Source organism: Hakea prostrata, chromosome 2, assembly GCF_041222555.1.
Source record: "Hakea prostrata isolate BN-2017 chromosome 2, UWA_Hpros_2, whole genome shotgun sequence".
In the NCBI taxonomy this organism is placed as follows: Eukaryota; Viridiplantae; Streptophyta; class Magnoliopsida; order Proteales; family Proteaceae; genus Hakea; species Hakea prostrata.
In genome coordinates, this window is record NC_142601.1 from 1,861,299 (window position 1) to 1,874,019 (window position 12,721).

General features: G+C 38.1%; 2 protein-coding genes across 2 annotated transcripts; both read right to left on the reverse strand.

Moving 5' to 3' along the window:
* Positions 1–4,665: 4,665 nt before the first annotated feature.
* On the reverse strand, positions 4,666–10,692 carry LOC149023207 (ACT domain-containing protein ACR9-like). Its single transcript, XM_089143758.1, has 6 exons — positions 10,055–10,692; positions 9,714–9,932; positions 9,512–9,617; positions 8,349–8,700; positions 5,801–6,085; positions 4,666–5,702 (listed from the first exon to the last, which is right to left on the reverse strand). The coding sequence occupies exons 1-6, from the start codon at positions 10,206–10,208 to the stop codon at positions 5,556–5,558; spliced, it is 1,263 nt and encodes a 420-aa protein (XP_088999884.1). The 5' UTR covers positions 10,209–10,692; the 3' UTR covers positions 4,666–5,555.
* Positions 10,693–11,082: 390 nt separating this feature from the next.
* Positions 11,083–11,570, reverse strand: LOC149023208 (histone H4). Its single transcript, XM_089143761.1, has one exon. The coding sequence runs from the start codon at positions 11,493–11,495 to the stop codon at positions 11,184–11,186; it is 312 nt and encodes a 103-aa protein (XP_088999887.1). The 5' UTR covers positions 11,496–11,570; the 3' UTR covers positions 11,083–11,183.
* Between the last annotated feature and the right edge of the window lie 1,151 nt (positions 11,571–12,721).

Consider the following 12,721-nt stretch of genomic DNA (forward strand, 5'->3'; position numbering starts at 1 on the left):
ATCTTAAGTTTCGTGTCACAGGAGAGAATCAAATAGGAAAAGAACAACACATGTTTGGACCAGTTCAATAATTTGGACCTAATTATCTAATTATTTCTGGAAGTTCTCTACGCATTCTAGCCTGACCTTTGGAGGACATCTGTTTCGTTTTGTTCCTCAAAGAATTCCACCCTCTAACATTGTTGACCAGAGATTTTTTTTTTTTTTTTTTTTTTTTTTTATAACAAAAAGTAGAGCATTTGGACAGAATTCCACCCATGTGAAGGATTGAGTCCAGGGAATTGACACAGAGAGACAGAGAGAGAGAAGAGCACATCTACTTCGCCCAACAGAGAAGCCCTATGGACACCTACCTCATGCTTCCCTACTACTTCCCCTATGGATTTGTTATTATTCAAAGTTTAAAGCAGGTGTCCTCTTCAGTGTTCACACTCTCAGAAAGATGTGCTTCAACCTACTTTCCACCAAGATAGCTAAGCATCTCTGGCCGGAAATAGAAATTCCTGCTCTCCATTGATTTCACTATCCTCCCATTTTCAGTATCTATCTGCATCATTGTGTAGTGTAGCTAGGATTTCAGCTCACAACACAACCCAACTCAAGAGGGCAGTAGAATTGAAATTTTGAGGGAAGAGAGAGAGAGGAAAGAAATTGCCAGTTTCTTTTATTCTCTGATAATGATTGTGAATTGCTTCAAATGAGGTTTACATTATCATTGCAGTCAAGAAGAACAAAAGGCAAGCTCACAAAAAAGATTATGAAGACCCAACTTCCCTTTCTCTCTTTCTCTCAACATGTGTTTCTCTTGTGTGTGCGTTGTCGTTGTTCTTGTTGGCTACTGAGCAGGGTTCAGAGTTTAACAGTATCTTAGATGGAGAGAAGATGAATATTCACTCCAGTGGTCTGCAGGTGGCGGTGGTGGTGGAACGACGAGGAGGTGGAGCAAAGGAGTAGAGAAGCTTTGGGAATTTGAGGATTAGGTCTGTAGATTCAGGGACTTAATTTTGTAAATTTGAAAACTTCTAAACCTTTAAACGTAAAAAAAAAAATTATTATTCATATATATATACCCCACATTTTCTTTTAGTTTGATTTAGTTTTGACTACGTGTTCAAATCCTAACCATTGGCAACAGTGGGTAGCCCCTGCTGCAAATAAAAATCCGTAGTAAGACAGCAATGCGAATACATCAGCAGTTGATGCGGAATTTTAACTGTAAATTATATTAGATCTAATCTCAACAGGTTGTATAAGTCAAAAGTTTAGTTCTTCCATATTGTTAGTGGAAATTGAGATTTTCCTACTTCGTCGCAAGGATTAGATAAAGGAGTTAAACTAGGATATTGAAACATCATTGTTTCTTCTCCTTTGTCACTGGACTTCACTACTCTAGTAATTGATGCTCGAGTTTTCTTTTTTTTTAGGAGTAGAAGAACCATCAATATTATTTTTGGTCAAAAACTAAAATTTGTATTAATTGAAATCAGACAAACCAGGGGACCTGGTCAATTATAAAGAAGTATCAATGATAAACAAAAGGGAACATTCTATCAAGACCGAACCAAGGGGAGACGAGATGCTTCTTTACCAAGAAAGCCTTGCAAACATATTACCTTCCCTAGGAATGTAATGAAAATAAACATGCTGAAATAAGAGAACAACCTCTTAATATCAAAAAATAAACTAAGACTCCTCCAATCTAGTGAAGATGAGTGACCTTCCAAAGCTAAAATTGCATCTAAATAGTCAAAATTAATTTGAAGGCTTGAAAGCTCCACAGATTTCCCCAGCAATAAACCATCTCTAATTGCTTCCAACTCTATAGCCGTTGCCAAACCTCTTGGTCCAAACTTGCTTTGAGCTGCAACAAAAGAGCCAACCGAATCCCAAAGAATACATCCCCTACCACCTTTCTTCGATGTGCTATCCCATGAGCCATCAACAAAGACTTGGAAATAGTCTCTATCCTCAGCTGGATCAAGTGAAGTTTGCTTAATCGAAATTCTCTCAACCATAGTAGTGCAAACATGATTTTAAATATCTACAAATAAAAAAGAGAACATTGTTATAGTATGTTTAATAGAAGCCTCTATCCCTTTATACACATTTGCATTTCTGGAATTCCATACACATCAAATTATAGCGCATCATAGTTGGTTAATCTAAGACCAATTCTCAAAACCTCGAAATCTGATTTAAACAAATTCCATCCAGTCATGTAAGTGTCACCCCTAAAATCCCGAATGTCAATGCGTAAAGGGGATAGGCGCCAACATTCTCTAGCATGTGCATTATGAAACAGGGCATGACTCATGTTCTCAACACCTTCACCACAAACCAAACAAATAGGAGCAGGAAACACCCTCCTATGAAAAAGAGAACTACTGATAGCAATAGCCTCATGAGAAGCTCTCCATAGGAAATGTTTTATTTTTGGGAGAGTGGGAATCTGCCAAATTTGTTTCCAGAAATTAGAAGAGGCAATTCGGGGAAAAATCCGCTATTGGGCACATCTCTCTGTTGTGCACAGCAGTGCGGCACCACAAATTGACACGTGTCGTATTCTTAATAAACAACTCAGATTATAAGGTAGGGTTTTAAGTAAAAATAACCCATCTTATGACCCGTTTTAACCAAAAAAATAACCCTTTTATTAGACCCGGTTTTAAGTATGTTGCCCAAGATTGTCCCATCGTTCCTGCGACTCCATCTTCTTCACTCGACTCCATCTTCTTCCCTTTGTTCTTCCATCTCTTCCAATGGTCAAAGATAGTGAAGTCACCGCTGGAGATGGGTTTGGAATCGTCACGACGGGAACCGTGGAAGAAGCGGAGGGTAGACAGAGTAGATTGATTCCACTATTAATTAGGGCTTTAACATCGACCCCTGTTGTCTTGGTGGCAACACCACCGTTAGAAGGGAAGACAGAGGCGTTGGAAGAAGCAGCGACGCTCAATGCTGGGTGGTTCATGTATGGAAATTGAAAGAAAGTGAGAAGAAATTGAAATTGAAAACAAAGGATCGAGACTCAATTTAATGTATGGAACGCGTTCTCTGGTTGCCACACTAGGAAGCACTTGAATTTTCATGATATTCAGGAGAGGGGTTTCCTTCGTTTCTTCCACCTGTGTGGTGTGTTATTGATTTTCCACCTTCGGTTGGTGTGAATTCATTTATCATATCTTCTTCCTAACTTTAAGATGTCTGGTTTCCTCTGCTATTTATTTCTTACCCTACGAGATTTATTTATTTATTAATTTTTTTACGTTTTTCCCTTCCAGTATGTATATCTCTAATAGCAGGAAGCCAACAAAAAGAATGAAGAACATCGGAAGAAGTAGAGATTTATAAGCAGAGATTTATATAACAACAAGTATTGATTTTATCTCATCATTGGGAAGAAGATGGAGTCGCAAGAACAATGGGAGAATCTTGGAAACAAATCTTGGGCAACCATATTTAAAACCGGGTTTGGATTTTATTTTATTTTTTTTGTTAAAACGGGTCATAAGATGGGTTATTTTCACTTAAAACCCTGCCTTATAATTTGAGCCGTTTATTAAGAATACGACATGTGTCAATTTGTGGTGCCGCACCTCTGTGCACAGCAGAGAGATGTGCACCGCAAAGGATTTTTTTCCCCAATATTTCCATGAGCATCCACCATGGCCAAACACTGGTAGTAAGTAATTCTCATAGAAAATTAACTATTAGTGATCTTTTCCCAAATCCATGAATCAAAAGTATCTTGGGATAGAATTGGTATAGTGAGAATGACCTCATCCGGATTGCCATAGATACAATACCAAATATGATAAAAAGAGGATATTGTTTGCCCAAGTACTTGTTATAAGTCGACTTTCTATGAATGAGAGTGGCAAGATGCTATCGTTATTCTTTATCTTTGAGTTCACGAAAGACTAAAACGGATGGTATTCACATAGAGAGCGAAACTTCCGTATATTCCATTGTGACTCCTGCCATAGAATCAAATCTTGAACCTAGATTGGACCATAGACAGTAGGAGGTGAACTGATGCATTTGAAAGGAAAGGATGGAAGCCAAGGATCCTTGTAGTATGTATATTTGCCACATTTCCCACTTGTCTAAGGATACAAAATTTTAACACATCTCTTTCAGTTAGGACACTTCTCCATCCCCAAGAGCATCCCCTAGGTAGAGTACATTCAAGGAAAGGAACATCCTTAATGTATTTAGCATACATTACTTGTGCCCATAAAGAATTAGGGTAGGTAAGCAGTCTCGAGCTCTGTTTGTTGGAAGGGCTTTGTTGAAACAATGAACATCCCTAAATCCAAGACCCCCCCCCCCATATTCTTACTTTTGCATAACGTATCCCAATTAACCCAGTGTATTCATCTCCCTTGATCATTTTTCCACCAAAATTGTGAAAGTTTTTATTCATTTTATAACACAATTTATTTGGGATGAGGAAACATGACATGGCATATACAGGAAATACAAAAGCTGTTGCCTTAATTAGAATTTCATTGCCTGTTTGGGACAATAGTTTCCCTTTCCAACCAAAGAGTTTGGTATTTAGTCTATCTAGGATGAAAGAGAAAATTTTAGATTTGAATTTTCCTATAGAAAAAAGAAGACCAAAATAGATTCCATGAAAATTGATCTTCTTTGATGTCAAAAGTGGATATAATATCATCCTTAATAGGTTGGGGGTTAGTTTGCTAAACATCACAACTAATTTATCAGTATTGATGTGCAATCCTAACACCAACTCATAATACTGTAGCAAGGTATTAAACTATTAATTTGGGAGTACACTTGGCAGGTGTTCAGAATTGGGATTTATACATCCCACTTTATTTTCTAACAATTTGAATGTCTTTTATATGAATGAGTCTCAATTCATAAAAGATTATGATAACCTTGAAAGCAAAAATTGCAGCCTTAAGTTAATGCATCAAAACAGCCTCTCAATGAAAATTGCTAGGGTAAGAGTTAAAAAAAAATTACCCCCGGAACCCTGCTTGTATGAGAACCTTTGGCACCATATTCCCCCTCTTTTAATTATATGATAAATCTGAAAATATTTGCCCAACCTTTCACTTGTTACTCACAATCAACAAATTAATTACATTTTCAAGGTTCCAATTTAAAAAAAAATGCCGAGGCAGGAGATGAATAATTCTGTGAATAAAATAAATCTAACACCAAAAGCTTAACAAGTACTGGAAATAAGACCTAAAATTTTCAGCCTGCTTGCGGTTAAGCTGCCCTGCTATTCTAAAGAGAACCTTTTTCACGTACATGCTTTTTAATCAATAGGAAACTAAACCCCCGGGAAAGAAAAAGAAGAAAAAAACAGGGAAACACAAGGTGCTCCCCGTCAAGGAGATGATTCGGACTCTGTAGAAACTTAAGGAGAGAAAAGGGGATGAGAAAGCAACACATAAGCACCCACATATCATACATGGCCAACTGTACACATAATCAAAAATCTTATATTACAAGTAAAAAGTTAGGGGGAGATTGAATACTTGAATGTGACTGTGGGACCGCCCAATTAGGTTAGTTCACCATCCCATTAGTGTTCTTCTCACTTTGTCCACAATATGACTTCTAGCCTGACTGCTTGACAATAGAAAGTTACAGCTTTCATCCAAAAGGAATCTGTACACTTCCCATTGGCGATCTGATGTTGAATGCCTTCCAATTTCAGCCTAAAAATAAATAAAGCATAACGTTCAGTAATTTATGCAGCCGGAACAAAACATTCCCAGAATATGTGAACAGGCTAAGACAATGCAAGATGTCTTACCGAGAAAATGCAGATCCCCAGTACTTTCAGAGCAAGTGTAACATCGTAGAAAACACGAGGTCTTCCCTTCCCAGATAATTCTACTGGGTTAGCAACCAAGAGTTCAGTATCAGGCCCACGGTTGGTTATAATCACCCGCAGTGGGTGAAGCATCTCTAACTTCAAACGTTGGCACAAAGAATGCTGTTTGTCCACATCCACAATCTTCTTTCCATCCGTTTGCTGGATAAATAGGTCCACAACCCGAAGACCCTTGTTGTTTGATGAGAATCTTCCATATGCTAACTAAATGAAAAAGTTCACCAGAAAAGATTTATTAGAAAAGGCAAATCACATCCTGAAGGTTATGGTATGGAGATGAAGCCATATGGCTTTACTACCTTTTAATGGAAATTATTAACAGTATAAAGGTTGCGATCAGGGAGTGGGAACCTGAACAAAACCTCAAACAGTCTGACCATGAGCAGAAGTTAGAAATCTGATCTCACTAGTCATCTTAACTCTCAAGTCAGAAACAAATGAGAAAGACAGCAGTCTATCATATCCGTGTAAGTTTTCAGCATAGAAGACCCCTCCCATTGAGTGACCAAAAAACTGGCAATACCCCGCCAATAACATATATATATTATAAAGTCACCTGCGCTGGAGTAATCCCAAAGTACGCCAAGTGGCAAAGAGTGAAGTCAGAATTTTCAACACCCTATGGTGTATAAACGTTTACAAGTTCCATTAAACTGAATTCATCATGAATATGGAAGTAGTAAAACAAATTAATGAATGAAATCACTTTTCTTTTCTGCTCTTTTTCTTCTAGCTTCTTCTTATTCTTATAAACCCAGAACCTGTTCTTCTGTTCTGTCCTATTTCCTCTCACAAAAACTGTCCCCTTTCCCCTATGTGTTGTTTTCTTCATCTCCACATTCCCTACAATGTTGCTCGATGGTTATTTTAATTTTCTACTGCGGAATGAAGTTACTGGGCAGAAATACAACTTTAAAGAAGTTGCTGACTAATTGCTGCAAAAATCTAAGTGGTATTTATTTCCCCTATCCTGATATTTAATTTTTTTTTTCTTCCCACTTATTGTGTAACAGAGTTACTCTACACTGAACAAATTAATGATTATCATGGATGTTGGCCATTACTACGGGTGATGCTTAACCTTGCAATCTTAGATTTCTTGGAAGTTCATGAAGAGATGTATTTGACTAATTACTGGCTGATCTCTGACCCCTATGACATTCAATTCTTACATTGTTAATCGAATTCATGTAATCAACGGTTTAGAGTGCTCATTTATTGTTGTTTACTGCTATGTCCCTCTTGAATGTGCTCAATGCATGTTGCTACCACTCCTGACTCTACAACCTCTATGTGTAACTGAAACCTACCCAAGGCAAGGATTCCTGCCCCTGTAGGAAAACCTAGACCCCAGGTTTTACCTCACATCGCACATGGTATAGACTTGAGACCCTTTAAGACTACATACTACACTAGTAGAATCCAATCCAAGAGAGTATTAGACCTTAAATGACCCATTTGCAATCCTCACAAGAATGGACTTAATGTACCTTAGGGACTACTAGATCTTCCAATGACAATCATTTGGACTTTGACCACCTCATGGTGCCTTGAGAAGTGTTTCCAAATGAACCATTTTGTATTGGTTTGGGAAGGTGAAGGTAGATCAGCTAACGCAAATTTCAAATCCACTCTCTTCCAATCCTACCAAACTATCTGAACATATACCAAAACAACATCAGGACACTTTATAGTTTGTTTGTCCCATTGGGATGTAACAGATCACCAGAACAGTAGATACAATTCATGATCTAAGGGCCTGTTTGGTTACATAAATTTAGAGATTTCAAATCTTTGGATTCATGAATCTGAGAATTATACCCATTTGGTTGTAAAAATCTCTAAATTCATGAATTCTATAGATTCACCTTTTTACACTAAAAACGTGAATCTGTAGATTTAAGGGTAAGGGGTGAAATCCAGAGATTTCAAAAAAGCTATACATTTGCACATTCACAAAAATCAACGTCGATTAAATATTATTTTAGGATGAATCCACAGATTTCATTCCACAACCAAACACTTAATTTTATAAATTATGACTCCATAGATTTGAAGTCTATAGATTTGAAATCTCTAGATATTTGAAATCTTTAGACTCATGTAACCAAACAGGCCCTAAAGGAATAGGATAAGTTATATGGAGTTGATCAATATATTTTGTATTCATATTGTGGATTTCAAAATGCTTTATATAATTCCACAGTAATGAACCAAAGCAAACAATCAATGCCAGTATGAACATGATCCTGGAAAGGGTTGCTATTAGAGCCTAAAGATGTTAATTTCCAAAATCTTTGGGAACATTGGCTTGGAGATAACTATCAAAATAGCCACCCTGATAATTAACCCCACATTTAGTTAGGCAATCACAAGTTGCTTTGGCCATGTATTGCAGCAACATTCAGAGACTGCATGACCTTTCCATTAAACCTATAAGATACAAGATGGAGCATACTATTAATACCTGAATATTGCAGTCCTTCAACGTTCTCATGATGTCATAGAGGAGGCCCTTTTGATCAACACAGTTCATCTGGAGCAATGTATGAGCAGGGCTTAGGGAATTGTCTATCGTAATATTTGTCTTCTTCAGTTTTGTGAAATCCGGACTAAGAGCTTGCAAAAAAATTTCCTTGTCTGCTAATTCACGACTAAATAATTCCTCAGCTGCCTCTGGTGAAAGAGATGATACCCCCACTGGAGTTTGACATTCAGGCCCTGCTAAACGAATCTCAAAGGAGATGCATGATTCTCCCAAAACAGCTCGAAGCTGTTCACATGTGTCATTCTGCCTCTCTTTTGTATGTAAAAGGTCCCTGAAATATTACAGCTACAAATATAAGAGATTATAAATATAAATAAATAAATAGATAAAAGCAGGAATCTGCTCAAATTGACAACCATTTAAAAAGACAAGGAAGCAAAATTTAAGCGCCAATAATATAAACTGAGACAACAAGAAACTAATTAATTAGATGAGAAAGCATGTTAAGGACAAAAGGATATTGGCAATGCAGCTGAAACCATCATTCAAATTATTTCCTACGCAACCCTCGCACTAAGGTTACCATTAATGCTCACTTTCTTTCATTTTCATCACTATAGAGACTTCCTAAGAAGTTAAAAGCATAAACGAGGCTACTGCTGTCAGCCATTGGGCATCTGATAAATCTGACATGAATAACTGAAGAAAAACTTCAACAAACAACTCATTACCATATGAAACCCCATTTTAGCTGTGCACAATAGGGTAAAGAACCATGTTCCCTCATGTCATTATCAACAGAGCTTATCTCAAATTAGCACACGAGTTCTCTATTGACATTTGCCAGTCCACCTCTCCAGCCCGTCCATTGAAGCCTAACATGCTCACGCTGACACTAATTGTTAGTTTGTACTTTTATAATTTATTGTTTTTAATGTACAGGTGATGAGGAGCTAGGAAACAAAAGAGGAAGGCGAAGCAGTTCCACATGAGAAACAATGCTTGGCTTATCTTGATACCCTGGTGGAAAGTGAGTCTACGAGAAAACAACTCAACAAAAACATAAATGGGTAACCTCACACGCTATCTGTTAGGAAAAAGAAATCCAAGACCCAGACAAAAACAGAGATGAGAAACCTCACATGCTATCTGTAATGAAAAATAAGTCGAAGACCCTGCCATCAGGAGTTGTCGTCACTTTTACTTTCTGAATAATAAGCTCAAGACCGCAGAGGACCTCAGTGACATCTGTAAGTAAAACCCATAACAATATCAAAACCATGTATGGTTCTTAACATGAACTGAAAATACGTATAACTATATAACAGTCATTCCCATAATTACCATGTAGCAAACCCTTCCGATCAAGGCAACAGAACTCCAACAGGTAAACTGGAGGACTTGTACAACAGCTTGATTGTTGAAAAAAGTAAAACGAAACCGCATATGAAGGGCACACAGATAAAAGCCGATTCTTCAAGTTTGCCCAATTCATCGTGAGCGACGCAGAATAAGGAACAACCCATAATACGACATAACACCAAATGCCATCGGTCGAGACGTCTACACCCACAAAATGTTTACAGAAACAATCAGAGAGCAACGAAGAATCCCAAGAAAAGAAACGTGGATTCGATTTAAGAAAACGAAAAAGCAAGGGAAATTAGCAGAAGTAATATTGTTACCTCCTTTGGTAATTCGAAGCCCAAATTCAAGAATGATTCTGCAGATATCACAACCTAGACCAGTCTTATCTGGGCAATTCACGGTAATCACAAAAGGTTCACCAACATTCTTCCCCTTTCGAATCGAAACCATGTCTTCGCTTGGGGTACACATAACGGAAAAACGACGGAATCCCGCCGGAAAATCTAATACGATTCAGCTACAATGTCAATCACAAGCCAGATTTGTTTACCCTTTTTCCCCCTGCGTAGAAAACTGACGAATCGATAGTCAAACGATTCTCTGCGCCTCGACCATCTAAAAATAAATAAAAGTGGAATTATTTAGTGGATAGAAGATAGATACATGTAGCCGACTACATTAATGGCCAATGTCCGATTGGGAGGAAATGTATTTCGTCGTTCTCTAGCCACAAATTCAGAAAGACCCCACAGCACCGGACGCGTGGTTAGAACTCATTGCTTCGAAAAAGTGTAAGATTCTGCCTAACTCACCCGAGTTAGGCGTTTGAATCGCACCATATTGATCATCGTGATCTTCAATACGGCCAGAAAATCGTGAAGTCCTTTCGAATCCTTTCCTCTGAGTCCATACATATTTGATACAGTAGATTCAGGAAAGCTCCAAAAAGGGAGAGGGAAAACAAAAATACGATCTTCCTATATTCGGTGAAGATGCGACAGAGTCTAGAATCATGAATCACGCGGTTAATTAGTCAAAAAGCTCGAAACAAAGCAAGGGAGGCTCTCAGCGTTGCCATTTGAAAGGGACGCATCAATCATAGCTGGGTGAAAACGAAAGCTTCAATATTTTATGGCCACCAAGGCACTCACCTAACCTAGCAAACTCAAAGGCAACCAAACAGGTTTAAGCAAGCAAATCATCAGGTCCTTTTGATTCTGGAACCTTTTCCAGTCGACGATAGTGAGAAAAAAGAAAAACCATAAAAAGAGAAGGAACATCAAATTAAAATGATTTTATAATTGTAGAAGAAGCTATTTTTTTTTTTGGTAGAAAAGAAGAAGCTATTAACTACACTGTAAATCAAGAGCAAGTAGTACAGTACATGTTTCTTCTACTTCTTTAAACAGAGAGAACTAAACAACGTGAACTGCCCTGAGGAATGCATTAACCTCCAAATCCGTAAAGGGTTCTGCCTTGTCTCTTGAGCGCATAGACAACATCCATGGCTGTCACAGTCTTTCTCCTTGCGTGCTCTGTGTAAGTAACAGCATCTCGAATAACATTCTCAAGAAAGATCTTAAGAACACCTCTCGTTTCTTCGTAGATGAGACCGCTAATCCTTTTAACACCTCCTCTTCTGGCGAGACGACGAATTGCAGGTTTCGTGATGCCCTGGATGTTATCTCGCAAAACCTTCCTGTGACGCTTTGCGCCTCCTTTACCCAAACCCTTACCGCCCTTTCCACGACCAGACATTTTCAGGTTCTTGATGTGTTTCTAGCTGAGACCGTAAAGAAAAGGAGAATTCACTTCTTGTTTGATTAATGCGAGAGTCGAATGGGTTTTATAGATGAAGTTTTGAACTCGGTTTCAGGCGGGGTTTCATGGCGCCATCGGCCAATTTCGTAGTTAAATGTACGACAGCGGTTGTCGATCCGCGTGACTTGGTTTGAATAATTATGAGCCGTCGATTACAAGTCAATCGACGGTCTGCTTGTCGGAAGGGTGTCGCCACGGATACTTAGTTTATTTATAATGAAATTATAGGTTGTACTTTGTAGTGTTACACTTGCACCTCCATGGGCAACTTGATCAAAATGGATAAGACATGCCATTGGAAGAGTAGTAGGATGGTTAGGAACCTCTTTCTTAGTGGAGAGGTCATGGGTTCAACTCCTACCGGTGGCATATGTAATATTCCCATCCCTATATATAAAAAACGTGTTTGTACCAAAAAAAAAATAGATAAGACATTTTAGAACTTTGATCCAACCCTTGGTCTCATTACTAAGCCCTGACCCAACCCCAAGTGGTGGCTTGAAAATCCAATCTTGGCTAGTCCTTTGGGCTTCATTGGTGTTGGGGATAAATCCCTTAAGCGCAGTGGATCATAAATAAAGTCAAACACAAGAGACAGAGATTTACTTGGTTCGGTTAAATGACCTACATCCAGGAATGATTCCAAAAGACTCAAAATAATATGTACAACTAAGTCAATATTAAGTGGGTAAGGACTCTCAAATAGCAAAATGCAACATCTCATAGAAGGAATCTTCAAAAGATCAACCAATAACTCATGACATTATAACACCTGAACCCTATAGAACGATCTCACATGGAAAAGTACAACACTGACGCTTCCACGAGCACCAAAAAGCTCAACTGTAAACAAGTCTTCAAACCGCAGAGGGAACCAGCCAAAGAACCTCAAACCAGAGAACAGCAGTGAACAAACGAGAATCGCACTTCAAAGAGCAAAAGAGAGAACCCAATCGTATAAACCTCACGAATTAAACCCTAAACCCAAATTGGGGTTAAACATACAGCATAAGAAGTGATAGAAATTCCCTTCAAATGACATTAAACATATAAATAAATCTTTTAAACCAATAATAATAAATATGCCCTTACTTTAGAGAGATATCCCAACAGCTGGGCTGACTAAAGTATGGATAAAATGAAAGGGAATGAAGATGTTTTTT

Excerpts from the sequence above, each read along its gene's own strand:
- LOC149023208 (XM_089143761.1), bottom strand. The coding sequence starts at position 11,495 with ATGTCTGGTCGTGGAAAGGGCGGTAAGGGTTTGGGTAAAGGAGGCGCA.
- LOC149023207 (XM_089143758.1), bottom strand. The coding sequence starts at position 10,208 with ATGTGTACCCCAAGCGAAGACATGGTTTCGATTCGAAAGGGGAAGAAT. Across the intron at positions 8,701-9,511 it reads TTTTTCATTACAGATAGCAT|GGACCTTTTACATACAAAAG; the intron begins GTGAGGTTTCTC and ends GTAATATTTCAG. Across the intron at positions 5,703-5,800 it reads TGGGGATCTGCATTTTCTCG|GCTGAAATTGGAAGGCATTC; the intron begins GTAAGACATCTT and ends ATTTATTTTTAG.